Source organism: Bufo bufo, chromosome 6 (genome assembly GCF_905171765.1).
Source record: "Bufo bufo chromosome 6, aBufBuf1.1, whole genome shotgun sequence".
Taxonomy (NCBI): domain Eukaryota; kingdom Metazoa; phylum Chordata; class Amphibia; order Anura; family Bufonidae; genus Bufo; species Bufo bufo.
In genome coordinates, this window is record NC_053394.1 from 133,067,320 (window position 1) to 133,084,485 (window position 17,166).

The 17,166-nt window shown below is 46.2% G+C and overlaps 1 protein-coding gene across 3 annotated transcripts in view; it reads right to left on the minus strand.

Moving 5' to 3' along the window:
• The window catches only part of RTEL1 (regulator of telomere elongation helicase 1), a 197,303-nt gene that overhangs the window by 157,685 nt on the left and 22,452 nt on the right, over positions 1–17,166 (minus strand). For all 3 annotated transcript variants that reach the window (XM_040439096.1, XM_040439095.1, XM_040439097.1), the window contains exons 4-11: positions 14,713–14,794; positions 14,578–14,638; positions 13,434–13,509; positions 13,035–13,119; positions 11,076–11,141; positions 10,841–10,994; positions 9,782–9,820; positions 881–959 (exon numbers count right to left, since the gene is read on the minus strand). In XM_040439096.1, coding sequence (XP_040295030.1) covers positions 881–959; positions 9,782–9,820; positions 10,841–10,994; positions 11,076–11,141; positions 13,035–13,119; positions 13,434–13,509; positions 14,578–14,638; positions 14,713–14,794 — 642 coding nt within the window. The remainder of the gene's footprint in view (positions 1–880; positions 960–9,781; positions 9,821–10,840; positions 10,995–11,075; positions 11,142–13,034; positions 13,120–13,433; positions 13,510–14,577; positions 14,639–14,712; positions 14,795–17,166) is intronic.

The window sequence follows — 17,166 nt, forward strand, 5'->3', positions numbered from 1 at the left end:
TCCTCCTTCATCCTCCGTTTGCAATACCTTCTAGTAAGCACTTGGCACTTTAGATTATTAATCACACATGGCAATGATGATTATGATAAGGATTCTAATTATGTATGTATGGATGGTTGTCTCATACATGTTGGGATTATGATCACAATTCTTTTCTGATATACACAATATGATCATGAGATATCAATATTTTTAATTACAGTTAATTATTATGTGGTTACACTATTTTTTTGTGATTTTTTATTAATTGTCATGAATTGATCACACATGTTTTGTTAATTACTATGAATCAGCACATTGCTATATATATTTGGCACTTTGTCTGTATACACTGCTTGAGAAAGGCTCCTGTATAGAGCCGAAACGTCGCATGTCCTGCTTGGGTAAATAAAGTATTTTTGTAATTTTTTTACTTCTTGGAGTGCTGCCCATCTTTTTTTTCCTGTATTTGTTGGATTTTATCCACATTGGGCCAGTTGCACCCTTCTGCTTTCACCAGGGACGGTGCTGCCACTCTTTCCCTTTTTTCTATGGCAATATTTTGTGATGGACTGTGGTATTTGGCTCTTTTGAGGTGCCATAACGTGCCTCAATACGGTATTTTTGGCCCTGCCTTTCATCAATTTGGACCCAACTACAAAATGGGGCCACTTTTAGTATTTTTTCCAGGGCCACTTTAAGTTCCCAGTCCGCCCCTGTGATGGGTAATATGGCGTGCTCAACTGACATACTGTTAGCTTGCTCCCGCCATCATTCATAAAATGATGTAACTTGTGGTACAACTGGATGACCACACCACATACATACATGTCAGCAAGACCTTCCTAAATATCGGGTTTGGAAAAGAATGTCAATGTAAATGGTTGGCAGCGTCACATACCTCCCTTCTTTCGTAATACCGTTCCCATTGGCTGGAAGTGTTACAGCATCAATGGAGCTCTCAAGCTGCAGGAGGGCGCCTGGAGGATGAAACCCATAACATTATACTAGGATATTTTATGCATGTTATAACATTATCTTACACAACATACAGTATATGCAGCTGGCACCATCTACAGGCAGAAGGGTAAAAAAGCATATTGTGCAGTAAACATCATTGGCCACCTAGGCTGTGCAACCTGGTACATCCAGGTTTACTGAAAGTTTCTGTGCCTAGGCTGAAATAGTGGAGCAGCTTACTGGAAAAGGATTGTAGCTTGAAAGTGGTGATGACCTAATATGTGATGTCTTGCGCCAAAATTGTGCAACAATTCTGGTGTAAAATTCTGTTGCAAAGTAAGATAGTTGGTATAGAGTTAGACGAAAAAAAAAGGGTCTGTCCCTGCACCAGATTTATCATCCAGCCTGAGCCCCTGTGATAAATCTGGGGTAGGACTAGACAGCCTGTCCACGTTTACTCCATCTATAGTATTAACCTGCCTAAGTGTACCATTCCTTCTAAAAAATAATATGTTGGGCAGTGTACAGGTTCTCCACTTGTGATCACTAAAGGCAAGCAAAGCTCTTATAAATGAGATGATACACTAAGGGGCACATTTATTAAGACCGGCCACTTCTAAATGTAAGACAGTTTCCTAGTTGTCTTACATTTAGACCATTTTCTACGCCTAAAACAGGAATAGAAAATGGTAAATGAGACAGGCCTCCCGGCCCATCCCCTTTCCCGCTCACACCATGCCCACTTGACCTTCTACAAAACAAGCTCTCATACAGCAAAAATGATGGAAAAATTAAAAAAGTTGTGGCTTTTGCAATGTAAAAATGAAAAAATAAATTTAAAAATAAGTTCATTAAATAGTTAAAAAATAAACATTTGTTTTTGTGTCCTCATAATCTGAGAGGAATTCTGGCACTAATTTCCGTGGCATTTGCAGTGCAGGTTAGGGTCCATTCACACGTCTGTAGTGCATTGCGGATCCGCAATACACCCGGCCGCTCCCCCCCCCAATAGAAATGCCTATTCTTGTCCGACAAGTTCTATTTTTTTCCAGAGCTGCAAACCGGAAGATCGGCAGCGCGGTCCAGAAATGCGGATGCGGACAGCACACTGTGTGCTGTCCGCATCCATTCCGTCCCCATAAAGAATAAATGGGTCCGCACCAGTTCCGCACAATTGCGGACCCATTATTACGGAGTAGCCTTAAATAGCGTGGCCATTTTATAGTTCCTGTCATTACAGATGCGACATTACCAATTATATGGCCTTTTTTATTCTTAATATTTTTTTACACCGATCTTTAATTTTCTTCTAGTTCCACGTAATGTATGCTAATCCATACCATCGGTACAGAGAGGAGGAGACGGCCGGGTTTCTCAAGGGGGCGTCTCCATCTCCCTGGCTGTGAGCAATCTAATCACAGCGGATCGCGTCACATCTAGGGAGAAGCTGAGCTGGTTTTTTTCTCAATGGCTGTGACGTGTTCCGCTGAGATTGGGCAGCTCACAGCCAGTTAGAAGGAGAAGCCCCCTGAGAAACACGGCCATCTCCTCCTCCTCCCTGTACCGATGGTATGGATTAGTATGCATGGCGGGAAACCAGAACAGGGGGCACAGCAGGGGAACAGAGCAGCCCATCGGGAAAAAAATAAATAAGACATATCCCATCTCCTAAATATGCCCTACACTGCCAGGTACTTATATTGTAATGTCAGGACCGGTGAAAGGTCCTCTAAGCAAGCTATATGCTTGCTTTGAGATAGGTAGGTTTATTTCTGAGTTAAAAGCAGAGTAAATCCTGAATGGACTCCTAGGAGGCACGTGAGTGCTGATTACGCTGCCCACACAGGATGATTGACAGCTTTCTCTATGATACAAGGACAGCTGTCAATCATCATGTGTGGGCGCAGTAATCAGGACTCTCGCTGTCTCTTCTAAGAGTCCAGTGCTTTTGACTCAGAAATCCTGTGTCAAATCATATAAACCTATATTATCACAGAGCTCAAAAGGCCCGAAATAGACTGGTCTTGAAGGGGGTTTATAAAAAAACAAACAAACACAAAACCCTGTTAATATGATTTTCTCATCCGTGTCATTGGGGGACACAGGCTTGACTGTGGGTATAGCTGCTGCCACTAGGAGGCAACACTAAGCACAAAAGTGTGAGCTCCTCCCTTTAACTATACCCTTCCTACAGGGACTAAGGTAAAACAGTTTTAGCTTAGTGTCTGTAGGAGGCAGACCTCCCTTCTTTGCAGGTCTGCTGATTTTTTTCCTTTTTTTGATTTTTTCTTTTCCTTTAGCGGGATTACAGGCAGGAGACCAGGGGGTCCCCAAGCCCACTGTCTCCAGAAGACAAGGAAGACCAGAGGTTCCTAAAGCCTCTGCATCCCGCCAGCCTTCGGGCCATCACGGCCGCCCACGACAAGCTCCCTCTGTTCCTGTGTAGCAGCCCTCCCCAAGGGGCCGAGCACCGAAGGTGGTGATCCGCCTGGAATCAGGGGAACAGAACACGTCAGATGGGTAAGTATTCCTGGCTCCAACCCCGCCTCTCCCACCTCCCCTTCTCAGGTTACTTGCTGTGGATGGCCCCCACGAAGCCTTGTCCTCCCCCAGGCAGGGATATGGTTAACAGCTGCGGGGCGGCTCTTCTGTGGGGGGCGGTGGGGTGAAGGGTAGCCTTCTGTGCTTCCCAAACTTCTTTCTGTCGCAAAATCCTCATGTGCTTCTTGTCGCTCAAAATTCCCATCCGGTCAGTTGGATCCCCTCTGCTCCACCGCCAAGTGGCTCTGACCCTGTCCCAGTCGCCCCCCCCTATGGTAGAGCCGGAGTGGGTGCGCTCTCTAAGATGGTGCAGGACGTTTCCCAGCCCAACAGGGCCATTGTGGAAATGCTGGGGAATTTGGCCGCGCGGCCACCCTCTGACCAGTCAGACTCTGGGGACCCCTCTGCTACTCCCCATCGCAGCTGTCCTGCAAAACGGACCAGACCAGCCTCTCCTCGAAAGGCATCTGGTTCCCCTCTTCTTCCATCTCCCAGGGAGTCTCATTAGAAGAGGTGTGTTCTGAGGATATGTTGTCAGACGCTGACTTTTTCTACCATAGTGGACAGTTTGGAAGACTGGTGAGACAATCTCATTGCAGCGGGCATAGAAACCTTACATGTTGAGGACCCTACGCCCTCATCTGCCGGTTCTAGTTTTTCCTTCAGGCGATCCAGTCGCTCGCCAAAAGTTTTCCCCAACCACCCAGGGTTTGATTTCTCCCTTTCCAAGGAATGGTTATATGTGAAGTGGACGTGCCTTGGGCTCAAGAAAATAGCGCACAATAGGGTAGTATGTCCTAGATTGTATATAGGACTGAGGTATTTTGAGATTAAATAACACAGAGGAGCAGGCGACACCACCTTCTGGAATAAGAGTGGAACACTGGAAATACTCTATTGAAAAATTTATTGTGAGATATCACACATAAAAATGGCCAATATATACACTACTCAATACAATAAAATAAAATACACTGGATAAAATTAATATTAAAACGGATGACACAGATGAATGGCCAGACTGTCTTACAGTCTCCTGGAATAAAGTCTTTATTCCAGGAGACTGTAAGACAGTCTGGCCATTCATCTGTGTCATCCGTTTTAATATTAATTTTATCCAGTGTATTTTATTTTATTGTATTGAGTAGTGTATATATTGGCCATTTTTATGTGTGATATCTCACAATAAATTTTTCAATAGAGTATTTCCAGTGTTCCACTCTTATTCCAGAAGGTGGTGTCGCCTGCTCCTCTGTGTTATATATTTTCATTTCATTATTGGGTGAGTGACCCAATCAGCAGTGAACCCACCGCAATCCGTTCATTTGAAGTGTTGAGCCTCCCTACCTTGTTAGTTTTTGCAATTTTGAGATTAAAGGCTCACCTTTTTGGGTTGTGCTATAATAGGCACAACCCTATTGTAGGAATATCAAATGAAGCAACGATCCCTTCGGGTGTGCAGCCGCAGGTACAAGTTCCAATGCTGAAGGATGTCCAGTCCCTCCTCACTGGTCGTTAGATAAAGACGAGAGAAGAGTCTGCTTTTTTTATTCCAATTTAGAATTTAGATATAAAAGGGGATCTTAATTCCCCAAAACGTGTTGTTTTTATCCAAATTATTTTAAATTGGAATGAAAAATAAAGTCTGAAATCAAAGATTGCCGTGTCCGGGTTTTGGAGCGCCAAAAGCAGACTCTTCTCTTCTCTTTATATTTTTTACAAGGAATGGAACTTCCTTGACCGGCGTTTTGCTTTGCCAAAAACGCTTAGACGTCTTATATCCCTTTCCAGAGGATTTGACAAAGAAGTGGTCATCCTCTCCTATTGTTGACCCTCCGGTATCCCACCTGGCTAAGAATACCACCTTGCGGATGGGGCTTCCTTTTCGGACCCCAGAGATAAGAATTTGGAATATTTTGCCAAATCTGCTTTTGAAGCAGTTGGCACTGGCCTACGCCCGGTTTTTACCTCTACATGGGTTAGCAAGGCTATGACTGAGTGGGCAAACAAGCTACGTCAGGGCCTCGTGGGACTCCTCGGAGGAACTTTCGGATATTGCAGTGCAACTTTCCCACGCCTCGCCCACCCTGGCGTCCTCGTCAGCAGGACCCCAAGCCCTTCTCTGCATGACGTGTGGTCTCTGGCGCCCCCCCCAGTCAAGTGAGAGGTCGTCTTCATCTGTTCCAGCATGTCTGGTTAGCTCACATCTCGTATGCCTGGGTACGAGAAGTCATCTCGGACGGTTACAAACTGGAGATCCGGTCCCCACCTCTTCCCCGTTTTTTTTTTTTTTCGCTCGTCCCCCCGACCTCTTCCTCCACCGCCCATTCCTTTTTTCAGGCTATTCTCACCCTTCTGCAGCAGGGAGTGATTGTTCCAGTTCCACTTCAAGACCGTTTTCGCAGATTCTACTCCAATCTCTTTGTCCCCAAAAAGGAGGGTACGGTCCGTCCCATTCTAGACCTCAAAGCCCTCAACTGCTTCCTTCGGCTCCGCTGTTTCCGGATGGAGTCCCTGCGATCGGTCATTGCATCCATGCACCCAGGGAAGTACCTGTCCTTAATAGACATCAAGGACGCTTACTTCCATGTTCCCATCTGCGTCAGTCACCAGAAATATCTTCGGTTCGCAGTGGGACCCTTTTCATTACCAGTTTGTTGTCTTGCCACAGCTCCCAGGGTCTTTACCAAGCTTCTCGCCTCAGTCATGGCTCTGCTTCATGCCAGGGGGATAGTGGCGATTCCGTACTTGGACGATATCCCGATCAAGTCTGTCATTCCGGACAATAGGGGACAGTCTACACATCGTCCGGGGCACCCTGTACAGCTTTGGGTGGGTTCTGAACCTATCAAAGTCATGTGTTCACCCATCTCGACAGCTGATGTTTCTGGGCATGCTATTCGACACCGATCGGGCCAAGATATTCTTGCCCCCGGACAAACTCTCCGTCGTCAGATTCTCTCCTTGTTGGGGCCTCAGCCTCTTCCCATTTGTCAGTGCATGAGGGCTCTGGGCTACATGGTCTCTTCCTTTGAAGCAGTGCCCTACGCTCAGTTCCATACCAGGGCTCTTCAGCGGCACATTCAGACCATTTCCCAGCCTCCCCTCAACCGTCTCCCTGCTCCCTTCGGTGGTGGTTGATGGGGGGGGGGGGAAAGAGTTCTGGACAATCTCTCGGTCCAGGGCACCTGGTCCCGCGAGGAATTCTCCCTTCCGATCAATATTCTAGAATTGCGGGCGATTCACCTCTCTCTGGTTCATTGTACGGACCAGGGGGGTCCAGTTCGGGTTCAATCCGACAACTCCACGGCAGTCGCATATCTAAAACACCAGGGCGGCACGCGGAGCCCCGCAGTCATGTTGGAAGCAGCCCTCATCCTCTCCTGGGCGTAGAGCCATGTTCCAGCCCTGTCGGCAGTTCATATCCCCGACATCGACAACTGTATCGCCGACTTTCTCAGCTGAGAGAGACTCGATCCTGGCGAATAAGCTCTGCATCCACAGGTCTTTCTGAGAGCGATGGGGTCGACCGGATGTGGTTCTCATAGCCTCCCGCTTCAACCGCAAGGTAGAAAGCTTCGACGCAAGGTCCAAGGATCCTCTGGCTCGGGCGTTAGACGCCCTTATGATCTCGTGGACGTAGTTTACGTTTCCTTACGTGTTCCCATCTCTTCCGTGTCTTCTCCGGAAAAATCAGGTCCGAAGGTCTGCCAGGTCATTCTCGTGGCCCCGGACTGGCCACGCAGAGTATGGCAAGCATCCCTAGTCTCCCTCCTTGCCGACGAACCCTGGTGTCTTCCCCTTCGGGAGGACCTCTGGTTGCAGGGTCTGATCTTCCACCTGAATTTAGGGTTGCTACATTTAATGGCCTGGCTGTTGAAGCCGCTGTACTAAGGACTCGGGCTTTCTCGGATGCGGTTGTCCAGACCATGATTCGGGCTAGGAAGCAGTCGTCCTCCCGGATCTATCACCAAACTTGGAAGTCCTACTTTAGTTGGTGCAAACGCCACCAGTTGTCTCCCATTCGGTTCTCGTTGTCTTTCCTGCCACGACTCTAGTCTTTCCTGCAGTCGGGCATGGACTTGGGGCTGGCTCTCAGTTCCCTCAAAGGGCAAGTTTCAGCCCTTTCCATTCTTTTTCAGCGGAACCTGGCTTCACTTTCTGCGGTTCTGACCTTTCTGCAGGGGGTGTCGCACGCTGCGCCCCCTTACCGGCCTCCGTCAAATCCTTGGGACCTTAACCTGGTGCTCAGCGCTCTCCAGTCCTCTCCGTTTGAGCCTTTGCAGCAGGTGTCCCTTCGCTTCTTGTCCTATAAGGTGGCTTTTAATCGTGGCAATCACTTCCATTCGTAGGGTGTCAGAACTAGCGGCTTTTTTACTGTCGGCCCTTCCGTATCCTCCATCAGGACAAGGTAGTCCTTTGCCCTGTCCAGTCTTTCCGAAGGTCATGTCGGCATTCCATCTCAATGAAGTGACCATTCTCCATTCCTTTTGTCTTGCCCCGTCTAATCCTCGTGAGCAGTCGCTCCACACTCTGGAATTGGTTCAGGCCGCTCGCATCTACAGTCCTGGATCAAAAGTTTAAGACCACTTGAAAAATGGCAAAAAAATCATATTTAGCATGGCTGGATCTTAACAAGGTTCTAAGTAGAGCTTCAACATGCAACAAGAAGAAATGGGAGTGAGACAAAACATTTTTTGAGCATTCAATTTAATCAAAACAACGAATAAACTGAAACAGGCTGTTTTTCAGCTGAACAAAAGTTTAGGACCACACCTCCAAAAAAAAACTAAACCCCCCCAAAACAGAAATCCAACTTCCAAACATGAACTCAGTAATGAGTAGCTCCGCCGTTATTGTTGATCACTTCAAAAATTAGTTTTGGCATGCTTGATGCAAGCGTTTCCATGAGGTGAGTGGGAACATTTCTCCAAGTAGTGAAGATGGCCGCACGAAGGCCATCTACTGTCTGGAACTGTTGTCCATTTTTGTAAACTTCCCTTGCCATCCATCCCCAAAGGTTCTCAATTGGATTTAGATCAGGGGAACACGCAGGATGGGCCAAAAGAGTGATGTTATTCTCCTGGAAGAAGTCCCTCGTCCTGCGGGCATTGTGTACTGTAGCATTGTCCTGTTGAAAAACCCAGTCGTTACCACACAGACGAGGGCCCTCAGTCATGAGGAATGCTCTCTGCAACATCTGGACATAGCCAGCGGCCGTTTGACGCCCCTGCACTTCCTGAAGCTCCATTGTTCCACTGAAGGAAAAAGCACTCCAGACCATTATGGCGCCCCCTCCACTGTGGCACATAGAAAACATATCAGGTGGGATCTGCTTGTCATGCCAGTAACGTTGGAAACCATCAGGACCATCAAGGTAAAAAGAAATCTTATCAGATAATAAAACTTTCTTCCACCTTTGAATGTTGAAGCTCTACTTGGAACCTTGTTGAGATCCAACAATGTAAAATATGATTTTTTGCCATTTTTCAAGTGGTCTTAAACTTTTGATCAGGACTGTATCGGTCTCAGACGTTAACTTTCCGACGGACGGATTTACTATTCGTCATTCCAGAGGGACCGAGACGAGGGCTGGCTGCGTCCAAAGCATCCATTTCCTGATGGATTCATTTGTCCATTGTGGAAACGTAACGCATCAGTGACCGGGCTCCGCCCTTCCGGGTTACTGCTCATTCTGCTTGGGCAGTAGGGGCCTTTTGGGCAGTACATCATGGGGCTTTGGCCCTTCAGGTGTACAAGGCAGCGAACTGGTCGTCTTTGCACACCTTTTCCAAATTTTACAGGGTACACACCTTTGCATCTTCTGAATCTTCTCTGGGGCGTAGAGTTTTGCAGACGGCAGGCTGTGTCCCCAATGATACGAATGAGAAAACTAGATTTTTGTATTTACCGAAAAATCTGTTTCTCTTTCGTTCATTGGGGGGACACAGCTCCCACCCATTTTCTCTTGTTACGGGCCTCGTTGTGGCCTGCGTGGTTCTGGGTTTGTACATTGTTTGGTTTTCCTGTTTTTTCTTTTGCTTCTCCTACTGCTTTTGCACAAACTTTTTTAGCTTAGTCCCTGTAGGAAGGGTATAGCTGGAGGGAGCAGCTCACACTTTTGTGCTTAGTGTCGCCTCCTAGTGCCAGCAGCTATACCCACGGTCAAGCCTATGTCCCCCAATGAACGGAACAGAAACAGATTTTACGGTAAGTACAAAAATATAGTTTTTTTTGTCCCTTTACATTTTATACAAAATGCTGTTTAAGAAAAAAACAGTAGCCAGGTAATAAGCCTCACCCTTTATCTTGGCCAGGTCTTCAAGTTCTACATTCATATCTGGAAATAGAACAAAATTGCAGTTTTGGCAAAATGAGAAGGTAAATCATTTATTCATAAAAAATAAAAAACACTAATATGCCTCTACTCTAATGGAAGGTGAACACAGCCACTTCAGCAGTTGGTTATGATTTTTCCTTAGGACATGTCAAACTCTTAAAGGGATTTATGAGATAACTGTTGAAGCAAATCACCGCCCACAGCGGTATAGCATTGAGGGCAGTAACTGGCTGCAGTGGTCACATGCTGTATACGTGCATGCCACCGCTGCAGTCTGTAAACAAAACTGCAGGACCAAAGTCGCAGCACAGAGCATGGCACCAGAGAAGAGAGCATTAGTAAACGTTCTGTTTCGGACAACCCTTTCAAATGGGTTCTCCACTTTTTTCTTATATTGCTGACCTATCCTCAGGATAGGTTATCAACATCAGATTGGTGGGGGAAGCCAACTGCGGGCACCCATGCCAATCAGCTGTTTGAAGAGAACACAGTGCTCGTACGAGTGCAGTGCTCTCCTCACTATTTATCTGCGTGCCATCGACATCGTATGAGCACTGAGTTCTCTTCAAACAGCTGATTGGCAGGGGTGCCCACAGTAGGTTAATATAATGTGGTCCGGACCCGGTAACAATGTGTGACCGCTGTTTTTCCTGAACAGACTACAGCTTATCTACCAAACTCAATGCTCAAGTGATCTCTAATGCTGTGCGTTCCCGGCAAACCAGGGGTCTACTACCCAAACTCACAGCATCATGTGGGTACTAGATCTATGGACACTAGCGGGAGATTACTGAAGACAAATGTATTAATTAGTTAAATAGGAACAGTATACGCCATATGCCGTGAACTCGCACTAGTGGTGACTGCAGGCAGAAACTACTATACAATTCTACGGCTGTTGGAAGAGAGGCTGCACATTTGCAGCTTTTCATCAGGAAAATGGAACTCTTCCGAAGCTGTGCACAGCCATGGCATCCAGACTGAAAATCTCCATTCTTTAAACTGCATGTTGAAACATACTTGAACTGGGCGCTTCCATGTTAAATTCTGCACTAATATGCTTCTGCTCCAGGTTGTCTGTGGCCTCCTTGATGACCAGATCCAAAGCATCGATCCCAGATGCCAAATCATACGGCGTTAGATCAAAAGAAGCAGACTCCTCACACATTCTCTCCTGGGAGGAAGACGACAAAAGAGTCATGGAAAAATTATGATCTATGACCCTTATGGCACTAGATGGATGCCAATGACGTACCACATTGTGGGCTTCATCAAATATGACAACTGTGCCCTTCAGATCAATGTTATGCGCCTTACGACTCTGGAAAACAAGAATCATGTGTTTTTACTTAAAGGGGTTCTCCGGGAATTAAGAAAATTAAATAATGAATTTCACCTCAGCTGAGCCCGTACATTTGAATACTGCATGGAGACAGATCTCCCTACAGCAAACACAGTTTTGAGCTAAGCGACTTCGCTCAACGTCAATCATAATCTCTGACAAGTAGAGTAGAGAGGAGGATGAGGCAGCACTTTATCTCAGTGCTGTGAATTAACGTGTTCTACTGTGTGATTAGGACAGGTTTATTGTGTACTAATAGGATGGCAGCCATTTTATTTCTCCTAATGATTGCTCCCCAGACAAAACTAGCCATTATATCTAATGAAAGGTATTTTGGAATATATTTATAATAAAGTAAAATTTCAGTATTTTAATTTTTTTTAATTCTTTGAGAACCCCTTTAAATAAGCTTCAGCTTTAAACATTAGGTCTGCACAGGTGTTTAGACTCTGGATATAAACAATAATGTTTCCATTGACTGACTGACAGCATAAATCTTCTAAATATTCAAAAACGATTCATTAGACAAAATCATTCATCATTTTCATAAATTTCTATGGCCATCTGATGATCCGGTAAATGTATTAAGTCCCATTAATGCCATATGAAAAAGGGTTGTCTCATCTGAGACATCGGTGCCATATAGCTAGAATATGCCACCATTGTCAGATAGGTGCATCTCCAGAAAGAGACCCCCAAAGTGAGCAAAGAGTAGCCGCACAAGCGAAGCCACGCTTGATTCACAGCTATGCGAGTTCTGAAAATAGCAGAGCGCTGGCTCGACTATCTCTGGTAGTTTTATAGAAGAGAATGGTGTGGTGGCCGTGCTTGCACAGTGTACTCTACATTCATTTCTAATAGACTTCAGAAAATACCCAGCGTGCCAAATCTGCTTTTTTCAGAACTCCCGTAGAAATGAAAGTAGAGCACGCTGAGCATGCACGGTGCATTCTCCTTCACCTTCGCAGGCCCGTTTTAGAGATAGATGCAGGTCTCAGAGGTGGGACCTGAACCTATCTTACTTTGATGGCATATCTTAGAGATATGACATCAATGTCCCAGTTGCCACAGCCCCTTTAACCACCTGTTTTGCTCGAGTCCAGCTCGGGCAGTGGGAAAAGTAGCTAACTGGAGCGGGAGGGCTGCTTTAGATGCTGCCATCTCCTGAATGGCTGACAGTCCAGGCTTTCATACAAGACCAAAAATGACAGCTAAAGTCCAAGCAAAAGAGGAGAAATCACGGTTAGAAATCGAGTCAGGAATATCGCTGGTAAAACCTGTTTTTACTTTCACTTTCAGCTGCATTCACAGCATCCCAATTTCTATCAGTGATATCTTCCCCTGTACTGAACGTATTGCTGTCATTCTGGTATTGTCTGAAAGCCTGGAATGTCATGTTTCTAGCTGCTACCATTCAGGAGATAGCAGCATCTAAAGCAGCCCTCACCCCTCCAGTTAGCTACTTTTCCCACTGCTGGAGCTGGACTGTGGCAAAACAGTTAGGGGGTTAAATAAATATACTGTATGATATATTGTGCAGCTGCACCCACAACAATACCTTGCTGTCCAAACCAGATTAGAGGACCAAAAGAGATGAGCTCAAGCTTTAAGCATAGCAAATCCATTTTAGCTCTATAGAGGCAGGAGATGTGCGGCAGCCAGACATATCTAATAGCAGGTGCCATGAGTGAACTCAATAGTGTCATCCACAAAAATCCATCCTGTCCCATGATATAAGGTCCAGTATGACTGTGCAGTTCCCATAGACATTATATGGCTAAGGGTTTTCACTGAATTCAACAAAATCATAAATGTTGATGAGCAGCACAATATACGTGTCAGCAGAGGTCACTGCAGTAGAAATGCTAATACCTTTGGGTCTAGCAGATAATTATAGGGCATAAATATGATGTCCGCTTGCTGCTTCAGATTCCTGGAGAGGTAGTAGGGGCAGGCCCTGCAACACAAGAATTGGACACTTAGAATATAATGCATTTCAAAGAGTTGTCTAAGCTGGAAAATCCTTCTCAAACAGAAACTGCATAGCAATGAGCTGATGTTTGCAGATTATGAAATAATCAGAGATAGCAACTGACCATCGCGGATTTCAGTAGCAACGACCCTGCAGTAGAAGAAATCATTAGAGTGGGTCTCCGCTCTACAAGCGGAATATCCTTCTCCTTGATGCGATATGCCATAATAGGTCATGTGGACAAGGGCTGGCCAGTTAGGACAAATGCAGGTCTGAAGGCTACTGGACTACTGCAGTACCTGTGTTTGGTGCCGTTCTTCACCAGGTCCTCAATGTCCAATATTTGAGTGGTGAGGTCTTTCTCAGTGCTCTTCTCTAAGGAAAAAAATCTGTTTTAGCCTGTAAGAGTTTGCATTATACTGTCCCAATAAACGCTACTTTCCTTTCTAGGATAAAAGGTTTTGGGTTATTACAGGTGAAGCTGAGTTCACACTTCACACAGTTATTTTGTGAGTTATTTCCATCAGTTAGGGTCCATTCACACGTCCGTAGAATGGGTCCACATCTGTTCAGCAAGTTGCGGAACGGGTGCGGACCCATTCATTCTCTATGGGGCAGGAATGGATGCATCCGCATTTCCGGAGCACGCCCCTGATCTTCCGGTCCGCGGCTCCGGAAAAAAATAGAACATGTCCCATTCTTGTTTGCGGACAAGAATAGGCAGTTCTATGGGGGTGCCGGCCGGGTGTATTGCGGATCCGCAATACACTAGAGACGTGTGAATGGACCCTTATTGTGAACCAAAACCAGTTGTTGGTCAAAAACACAGGACAGGTGCAGATCTTTCCATTACTGATCTCTGATTAGGCTTCACTCCTGGTTTTGGCTCACAACAAGGGCTCATGCACACGACGTGTGCATTCCGTATTTAGCGGAACGGAACAGCTGGCCCTTCATAGAACAGTACTATCCTTGTCCGTAATGCTATTCTTGTCCACGATTACGGAAAAAGAATAGGACATGCTCTATCTTTTTTGTGGGGCCGCAATGCAGACCCAGATATACGGTCGTGTGAATGGACCCTAACTGATAGAGATAACTGACCAAATAACTGAAGTGTGAACTCAGCCTTAACCTTTACAAATTAGGGATTCCTTAGAGATGGTCTTAGACCCTTGCAAAAACTAAAAGTCCCAGCGTGTCTATGGTTTTTCAGGGCGTGCTGGCATTTTTAGTTTCGTAACAGCAGGAGAAGCTGGGAGGCCTCTGATAATGTGTGGCCAAGAAAACAGAAGGTATGATATGGCATCTAGAAGTGTGTACAAGGATGAAAGGGGGGATATGGGCAAGCAGTAGACAATTTTTAAAACTTGGTTCCTACTGATGCCAACTAGACTTGTCATAATGGATGGCATTTCTTCACAACCATTCTCTAGAACGTACCCTCCACATTATTATAGTAGTGACAGGAACGGGTAGACGTCTTGGAGCGACACATATGGACCTGAAAGAACAGTATGAGACATTTTAATCTGTAAGCAAAACAAGTTGACAGCGATACAGACTCAGTATTTGTACCTTCACATGGTTATTTTCCTGCTTCTTTACATCCGGGTGTATACACAGCTGATCCCGAGAGCCCAGGACGCTGACTTTAGGCCTGGAAAAAAAGCATAGTGAAGAAAAACAAAAAGGAGTCGCTCACTCCTGACTGTTCCTTATACCCAAAAGAAACAAAAAAAAGTTCACAAGTATATAAGCTATGTCTCAAGACACCAAATTCAATGCAAATACAGTAATATAATTTTAACTTAATGCTAAAAAAAAACAAAAAACGATTAATCGACTTTATCGATAACGGGATTAGTTGTTGACGAATCCAGTTATCGAATAATCGCCGATTCGTTGCTATGCGGGCGGTTTACTTTAAACCAGCGCATCTTTATTTTACCTTACAATGAAGCTCCAGTAACAGGCAGAGCGGACGGCGGCGTAACGTCACTTACTCACGTGACGCGCCTGCTCCGCCTCCTTCATTCATAAAGTGGGCGGAGCAGGTGCGTCACATGAGTGAGTGATGTTACGCTGCCGCCCGCTCTGCCTGTTACCTGAGCTTCATTGTAAGGTAATAAAGATGCGCTGAGTAAAAGTTACTGCCAGAATAGTATGCTGTGAGCAGCGGGGCCGGGGCCATTATGGGGAAGGGGGATCTGTGTATGGGGCCGTTATGGGGCAGGGGGATCTGTATATGGGGCCGTTATGGGGAAGGGGGATCTGTGCACTGTTATGGGAGGGGGATCTGTGCACTGTTATTGGGAAGGGGGATCTGTGCACTGTTATGGGGAAGGGGGATCTGTGCACTGTTATGGGGAAGGGGGATCTGTGCACTGTTATGGGGAAGGGGGATCTGTGCACTGTTATGGGGAAGGGGGATCTGTGCACTGTTATGGGGAAGGGGGATCTGTGCACTGTTATGGGGAAGGGGGATCTGTGCACTGTTATGGGGAAGGGGGATCTGTGCACTGTTATGGGGAAGGGGGATCTGTGCACTGTTATGGGGAAGGGGGATCTGTGCACTGTTATGGGGAAGGGGGATCTGTGGATGACACATATAGCATAAGATGCTATATAGTGCCATCCACAGATCCCCCTCCCCATAACAGTGCCATCCACAGATCCCCCCCATAACAGTGCCATCCACAGATCGCCCCCATAACAGCGCCATCCACAGATCCCCCATAATAACAGTGCCATCCACAGATCCCCCCCATAACAGCGTCATCCACAGATCCCCCATAATAACAGTGCCATCCACAGATCCCCTCCATAACAGTGCCATCCACAATTTGTTTTAATATGGCCTTTGAACATAATTTTTCAAGTAAAATCATATAAACCTCTTTGTTTTGTAATTTTGGTGTTTTTGCAGATTAATCTATTAAATTATCGACAACTAATCGATTATTCAAATTAGGGATCGACCGATATTGATTTTTTAGGGCCGATACCGATAATTTGTGAACTTTCAGGCCGATAGCCGATAATTTATACCGATATTCTGGGAATTTTCATTTTTGGAGGAAAAAAAAAATTCCTACACAAATCTGCTGAAAATTAATATGTTTATTGTTAATGTGTATTTTTTTGTTTATTGTTAATGTGTATTTTTTTTTATAAGTCTTTTTCATTTATACTTAATATTTTTGTGGGGTTTTTTTTACTAACTTTTAGCCCCCTTAGGGACTAGAACCCTTGTCCTATTCCCCCTGATAGATCTCTATCAGGGTGAATAGGATCTCACACTGTCCCTGCTGCTCTGTGCTTTGTGCACACAGCAGCATGGAGCTTACCATGGCAGCCAGGGCTTCAATAGCGTCCTGGCTGCCATGGTAACCGATCGGAGCCCCAGGCTTACACAGCTGGGGCTCCGATCGGAGAAGCAGGGGAGAGGGGATCCTGTGGCCACTGCCACCAATGAGTAATACTGGGTGGGGGGGGGGGGGGGCGCACTGCGCCACCAATGTTTTTACTATTGGCCGGGATTGGGGTGGGGGCGCACTGCGCCACCAGTGATTAATACTGGGGGGCTTGGGGGGGGGGGGGGGGCGCACTGCACCACCAATGAAGATAAGTCTCTCAATCATTCATATACAGGAGGCGGGAGCTGGCTGCAGAATCACATAGCCGGCTCCCGACCTCTATGAGCGGTAGCTGGGATCGGCGGCACCTGAGGAGTTAACTACCGCGGATCGCAGCTATCGCTCATAGAGGCCGGGAGCCGGCTATGTGATTCTGCAGCCAGCTCCCGCCTCCTGTATATGAATGAATGGCTTATCTTCATTGGTGGCGCAGCGGCCACAGCCCCTCCCCTCCTCTTTTCTTCTCTTCTGTCATTGGCGGCAGCGGCAACAGCAGCAGCACAGGGGGAGGAGACACTGCTTCCTTCTCCCCTGTGCTGCGGAGGGAACACAGAACGCGCTGAGAGCAGCGCGTTCTGTGTTCCCCATACGTTATCGGTATATCGGCAAAATA